This window comes from Trichechus manatus, unplaced genomic scaffold (assembly GCF_000243295.1).
Source record: "Trichechus manatus latirostris isolate Lorelei unplaced genomic scaffold, TriManLat1.0 scaffold00106, whole genome shotgun sequence".
NCBI classification, from domain to species: domain Eukaryota; kingdom Metazoa; phylum Chordata; class Mammalia; order Sirenia; family Trichechidae; genus Trichechus; species Trichechus manatus.
The window spans coordinates 7,293,342-7,300,365 of record NW_004444042.1 but is presented as its reverse complement, the minus strand read 5'-3'; the positions used below and the strand labels follow the sequence as shown (position 1 = coordinate 7,300,365).

The 7,024-nt window shown below is 43.0% G+C and overlaps 2 protein-coding genes across 10 annotated transcripts in view; one reads left to right on the top strand and one right to left on the bottom strand.

The window, feature by feature from the left end:
• Positions 1 to 3,389, bottom strand: part of ECD (ecdysoneless cell cycle regulator) — a 31,646-nt gene extending 28,257 nt beyond the window's left edge. The window contains exon 1 of one of the 2 annotated variants that reach the window (XM_023737690.1): positions 3,195 to 3,389. The gene's annotated coding sequence lies outside the window, so the exon portion shown is untranslated. Of the gene's footprint in view, positions 1 to 3,008; positions 3,159 to 3,194 lie in introns of those variants that run through there. The other variant, XM_004383237.2, reaches the window with a different exon arrangement.
• An 89-nt stretch (positions 3,390 to 3,478) lies between these two features.
• Positions 3,479 to 7,024, top strand: part of FAM149B1 (family with sequence similarity 149 member B1) — a 62,844-nt gene continuing 59,298 nt past the window's right edge. For 4 of the 8 annotated variants that reach the window (XM_023737686.1, XM_023737685.1, XM_023737684.1 and 1 more), the window contains exon 1: positions 3,594 to 3,737. In XM_023737686.1, coding sequence (XP_023593454.1) covers positions 3,691 to 3,737 — 47 coding nt within the window. In that variant the 5' untranslated portion in view covers positions 3,594 to 3,690. Of the gene's footprint in view, positions 3,738 to 7,024 lie in introns of all 8 variants that reach the window. The other 4 variants (XR_002825135.1, XM_004383236.2, XM_023737683.1 and 1 more) reach the window with 2 other exon arrangements.

Genomic DNA, 7,024 nt, shown 5'->3' with positions numbered 1-7,024 from the left:
ACTTTTTAAGTACTATCAAAAGTTCCAGTTCTGCCACCGAGTAGTTGTGTCACTATGGGCTCTTCACTTTCTCTTTCTGGGGCTTTTCCTCCATTATAGAATAAGGGTGTTACTCTACCATCTCTAAAATCCCTCCCTGGTTTTAAAATTTTATAACTTAAAAGCTCTTAATAGCAATCTCCTTTGGTTCCACATGATTAAAATATCTCCCTTTTAAAAGCATTATGTGGCATAGGAGAATTCAAAACTACAAAACATTCATTGTCCTATCATCTCATCCCAAAATAAGGGTTCTCCCCTGTTGTTCTTCAAAGAGAATACAATTTTCCCATGGCTCTTGATTCTACAACTATCTGTCCTAAATTTACCGCTTTTTCAAGTCTCAGAGGTATAGCTCTAGTATACTGAGAGGTCGGTGTTGTTGTTGTTAGGTGCTATGGAGATCTTTTGCAGCAAATTTGCCCAATGCAATACATCATTTGATTTCGTGACTGCTGCTTCCATGGCGTTATTTGCGGATCCAAGTAAAATGAAATTCTTGACAACTTCAATCTTTTCTCCATTTATCATGATGTTGCTTACTGGTCCAGTTGTAAGGATTTTGGTTTTCTTTATGTGGAGTTGTAATCCATCCTGAAGGCTGTAGTCTTTGATCTTCATCAGTGAGTGCTTCAAGTCCTCTTCATTTTCAGCAAGCAAGGCTGTGTCACCTGCATATTGCAGGTTGTTAATGAGTCTTCTTCCAATCCTGATGCCCCGTTCTTCTTCATACAGCCCAGCTTCTTGGTTTATTTGCTTAGCATATAGACTGAATAAGGATGGTGAAAGGATACAACCTTGACGCACACCCTTCCTGATCTTAAACCACACAATATCCCTTGTTTGGTTCAAACAACTGTCTCTTGGTCTGTGTTCAGGTTCTGCATCTGTACAATAAAGTGTTCTGGAATTCTCATTCTTCCCAATGTTATCCATAATTTGTTATGACACACACAGACAAATGTCTTTGCATAGTCAATAAAACACAGGTAAACATCTTTCTGGTATTCTCTGCTTTAGCCAAGATTCATCTGACATCAGCAGTGATATCCCTCATTCTGCATCCTCTTCTGAATCCAGCTTGAACTTCTGGCAGTTCCCTGTCGATATACCGCTGCAACAGTGTTTGAATTATCTTCAGCAAAATTTTACTTGCATATGGTATCAAAGATATTGTTTGATAATTTCCACATTCTGTTAGATCACTTTTTGATGGAATGGGCACAAATACGAAACTCTTCCAATCTGTTGCCAGGTAGCTGTCTTCCAAATTTCTTGGCATAGACAAGTGAGCGCTTCCAGCATTGCATGATTATTGAAACATCTCAATTGGTATTTCATAAATTCCTGCAGCCTTGTTTTTTGCCAATGCCTTCAGTGCAGCTTGGACTTCTTCCTTCAATACCATCGGTTCTTGACCATATGCTACCTCCTGAAATGGCTGAACGTCGACCAATTCTTTTTAGTACAGTGACCGTGTATTTCTTTTATCTTATTTTGATGCTTACCACGTCGTTCTATATTTTGCCCATAGAGTCCTTCAATATTGCCACTCCAGGCTTGAATCTTTTCTTCAGTTCTTTCACCTTGAGAAATGCCAAGCATGTTCTTCCCTTTTGGGTTTTCAAACTCCAGGTCTTTGTGCATTTCATTATAATACTTTATCTTCTTGAGCTGCCCTTTGAAGTCTTCTGTTCAGCTCTTTTACGTGATCATTTCTTCCATTCGCTTCAGCTACTCTATATTGAACAGCAAGTTTCAGAGTCTCTTCTGACATCCATTTTGGTCTTTTCTTTCTTGTCTTTTTAACGACCTTTTGCTTTCTTCAGGAGCCCTGGTAGCGCAGTGGTTAAGAGATTGGCTGCTAACCAAAAGGCCTTATAGGACAGTTCTACTCTGTCCTATAGGATCGCTATGAGTTGGAATTGACTTGATGGCAACAGGTTTGGTTTGGTTTTTTGCTTTCTTCATGTATGATGTCCTGGATGTTACCCTACATCTCATCTGATCTTTGGTCGTTAGTGTGCAATGCGTCAAATCTACTGTTGAGACGGTGTCTAAATTCAGGTGGGATATACTCAAGATTGTACTTTAGTTCTCGTCGACTTGTTTTAATTTTCTTCAGCTTCAACTTGAACTTGCATATGAGCAACTGATGATCTGTTCCGAAATTGGCCCCTGGCCTTGTTCTGACTGATGATATTGAGCTTCTTTATCACCTCTTTCTGAAGATGTAGTCTATTTGATTCCTGGGCATTCCATCCGGCAAGGTCCACATGTATAGTCGCCATTTATATTGTTGAAAAAAGACATTTGCAATGAAAACTCATTGCTCTTGAAAAATTCTATCATGTGATCTCCAGCATCCTTTCTATCACCTAGGGCATATTTTCCAACTACTAATCCTTCTTTTTGGTTTCCAACTTTTGCATTCCAATCATCAGTAATTATCAATGCATCTTGATCGCATGTTTGATCAATTTCAGACTGCAGAAGTTAGTAAAAAACTTCAATTTCTTCATCTTTGGCATTAGTGGTGGATGCAAGAGGTGGTACATACCTATTTTCTAAGGTTTTGGTTACAAATGAACGTACTAACACACCTCTAGAATTCATTATTTCCCAAAGTGGTAGAGTGAAAATATAGCTTCAAAGTGTAGTTAGAAAAATTCACAAATGCACTCCATCACGAATTAGGTGAAAGTGGTAACACTCCTTATTTTCAAGGTGTGATGCTTGTTAAAGGAAGGCACTACACTGGATGGACCACCCTAATGCCATGATTCAATGCTTTTGCATTACTGACTAATCAGACGAGGTCGAGAGCAACCTGCATCTTCTATCCAGACACCCACTGAACATAGGCTGTCCAAATCATTTTTCCTTTCAACTAAGAGGGACAGATAATAATTCTACCCACCTTATCCCTACCCCCTTACGCCAAGTGCACCTTATTATACAAAACTTACAGCGTCAGAACGGGAACGGACTTTGAGACCACCCAGACTAGCTCCTCACTGTACAGATGAGAAAACCGGAAGCAAAGAAAGGGAAGGCGATAAGCAGCAGGGGCCTGATTTAGAGTTCAGGGCTTTCTGCCAGAACCAGGAGGATCCCTCCTGCCACCTGACAAAACGAAGTTAAATTTGTCTTACGGCTCTAGGCCCTCTCCGGTGTCTCTCTGTTGATGCACCTTTCCTCCGCCGCTCCTCCCACTGCGTGACAACACCGTTCAGGAGTTGCTACGGGGAATTCGGAGTTTTGCGGCGCCACTAGCCGCCAAAGCCTGGTCCAATCTCCGTCTCAAAGCTCGCCTAGGATCTGAGGCCAGAGGAGGCCCTAGAAGAAAGTCAGAAACCCTTTCAGCCCCCGGAACCCCCAAGCCTGTCACTACCGCACATCGGCGGGAGCATTTGGCAGGTGCCCTGATGCCTCCGTCACTTCCGCTCCCTCGGGAAGACGGGGGGGGCGGAGAACTGGAAAGGGGGCGGTCTTGGCAGGGGGCGGTGACAGTCCGGAGTCTAGGCGACGGGGCGAGACGGAACCGGAAGGTGGAGGGAGGAGGCCGGGCCGGAGCCGGCTGGAGGGCCAGGCCCGGAGGTCCCCGCCCTGGCGTGCCCGCCCCGGCTGCGGCTGAAGAAGCAGAGGAGGATGATATCCAGATACACTCGAAAGGCGGCGCCACAGAGCTTGGAACTGTGAGTAGACGGCTCAGCCACCTCCAGCCGCGGCCAGGCGAGGCTGAAGCGGGCCGCGGGCGCTCTGGAGCAGCTCTCTGACCAGTCCTTTGTTTTCCCAGGGCGGGGATGAGAAGAATTTTCTCTTCTGCCAGCCTTGCGCTGACCCTTCTACCTCGAGCTCCAGCTGAGGGCGTGTCACCTGTGCTATCCTTGAACTTGGCTCTTTCGGGACTGGGTCCCCTAAGGCATTTGTAGTGTCCGCAGTGCTTCATGCCCCACTGTCAGTGGCCATTGACAGCTGGAGAAGCTGTTCATAACTGAGTGCTATAATAAAATTTTGCCAGGCAGCGTGCTAAGCTATTTACATGCATTAGCTCGGTTAATCCTCTCCGCAAGGATATGAGATAGGGACTATTATTTTGCACATCCTACAGATAAAGATCCCAGGTTTAAAGATTGTAGCCTGCCAAAGATACAGGCAACAAGTATCAGGAGCTGAGGTACAACCTGGTGTCGATCTGATTATGATGCCTGTGGTCATAACCATTAAACATATTGCCTCCCAGCTTCTGAAATTAAGCTGCTTTTGATACTTCAGAGAAAAAATATTTCTGACCCACCTCCCACTCCAAGTAAAGTGTTGTAACTTAGCAAGTAATGATAATATCTTTCATTTATTAATGTTTTAGTTTCAAAAGAACTTTCATATTTTGATCCTCCTAACAACTCTGTAAAACAGGTATGATTATCTTAATGTTTTGAGAAGATGGAACCATATCAGAAAGGTTATACATCTTGTTATGGATTGGATTGTGTCCTCTCAATATGTATGTTGTAAATCCTGACCCGTATGCCGGTGGTTATAGTCCCACTGGAAACCCTGGATGTGTAGTGGTTAAGAGCTATGGCTGCTAACCAAAACATCAGTAGTTCAAATCCACCAGGCACTCCTTGGAAACACTATGAGACAGTTCTACTCTGTCTTATAGGGTCGCTATGAATCGGAATTTTTTTATAGTCCCATTTGGGAATGGGTTGTCTTTGTTATATTAATGAGACAGGATCAGTGTAGGGTGTATCTTGAATCACTCGCTTTTGAGATACAAAAGAGATTAAACGGAAGCTAGCAAGCAGAGATGGGGGAAGAGCAATGCCAAGCCACATGATGCCCAGGAGCAGAAGCTCAGAAAAGACAAGGACCTTCCTAAAGAGCCAACAGAGGGAGAAAGCTTTCCCCTAGAGCCGGCACCCTGAATTTGGACTTCTAGCCTCCTAAACTATGAGAAAATATAATCAAGGTTATATAGCCAGTAGAGTTAGGATTTGAACTTTGGCTTTTTAACCCTAAATCCATTTTTTTTTTTGTTTCTTCACTGAACTAAATAATATATTTATTAATTAAATATTATCTGTACATAGGAATCACAAGCATGGTACTTTGAGTCACACCTCATTTTCTGGCTAGGCTGTTTTCTAGCTGTGTGACTTTTAGGCAGGTTACTAAATTGCCAAACCTTCATTTCTGTAAAATAGGAATAATACCTACTTCACAGGAAGGGCTATGTAAAGTGATGACACAGTGCTGGACACATAGTAGGTACTCAATAAATGGTTGTATCCTTATCCTCACCTACTGTCTTAGTTATCTAGTGCTGCTATAACAGAAATACCACAAGTGGATGGCTTTAGCAAAGAGAAATTTATTTTCTCACAGTCCGGTAGGCTAGAAGTCCAAATTCAGGGTGTCAGCCCCAGGGGAAGGCTTTCTCTCTGTCAGCTCTGGAGGAAGGTCCTTCTCGTCAGTCTTCCCCTGGACTAGGAGCTTCTTAGCACAGGAACCCTGAGTCCAAAGGACACGCTCTGCTCCTGGCACTGCTTTCTTGGTGATGTGAGGTCCCCAACTCTCTACTCTCTTCCCTTTCCTTTTATCTCTTGTAAGATAAAAGGTAGCGCAGGCCACACCCCAGGGAAACTCCCTTTACATTGGATCAGGGATATGACCTGAGCAAGGGTGTTATATCCCACCCTAATCCTCTTTAACATAATCTAATCTTGCCTCATTAGCCACATGGAGAGATTAGGATTTACAACACATAGGAAAATTATATCAATCACAAAATGGAGGATGACTGTACAATACTGGGAATCATGGCCTAACCAAGTTGACACATTTTGGGGGGACACAGTTCAATCCATGACACCCACCTTTACTAGATACAATAGTAAGTAAAGACAATCTAAGACAAAATCCCTCCTTACCTTTCATAAAGTTTTTACAAGAAAATAGTATATGTATACAGTAGCAATTCAAATAGTAAGTTCTTTAGAAACTAGAGAGAAGTAATAATTTCCCAGTAAAGTGAACAGGGCTTAGCTAAAAAAAAAATCTGTTCTTGTAATTATTTCTGACTATTCTGAGAGTGGAGGAGCCCTGGTGGAGCAGGGGTTAAGTGCTCTGCTGCTAACTAAAAGGTCAGCAGTTTGAACTCACAAGCCGCTTTAAGGGCAGGAGAAAGATGCAGCAGTTGGCTTGTGTAAAGATCACAGCCTTCGGAACCCTATGGGGCAGTTCTACTCTGTCCTATAGAGTTGCTGTGAGTTGGAATTGAGTCAATGGCAATAGGTTTGGTTTTAGTATTCTGAGAGTAAAATAAATTCCCAAGTGGAAAGAAAAAAGTTATTATTAGGTGCCACTGAATTGGTTCCAACTCACAGCTACCCTATGTACAACAGAATGAGATGCTGCCTGGTCCTGCGCAGTTCTCACAGTCATTGTTATGCTTGAGCCCATTGTTGCTGCCACTGTGTCAGTCCATCTTGTTGAGGGTCTTTCTCGTTTTTGCTGACCCTCTACTTTACCAAGCAAGATGTCCTCCAGGGACTAGTCCCTCCTTGATAACACGTCCAAAGTATGTAAGACGAAGTCTTGCCATCCTCCTTTCTAAGGGACATTCTGGCTGTATTTCTTCCAAGACAGATTTGTTCATTATTTTGGCAGTCCATGGTATATTCAAAATTCTTCACCAATACCATAACTCAAAGGCATTCATTCTTCTGCGGTCTTCCTTATTCATTGTCCAGCTCTCATGTGCATATGAGGCGATTGAAAACACCATGGCTTGGGTCAGGCGCACCTTGGTCCTTAAAGTCGTCTTTTGCAGCAGATTTGCCCGATGCAGTGCATCCTTTGATTTCTTGACTGCTGCTTCCATGGGCGTTGATTGTGGATCCAAGTAAAATGAAATCCTTGACAACTTCATTCTTTTCTCCATTTATCATGATGTTGCTTATTGGTCCAGTTGTCA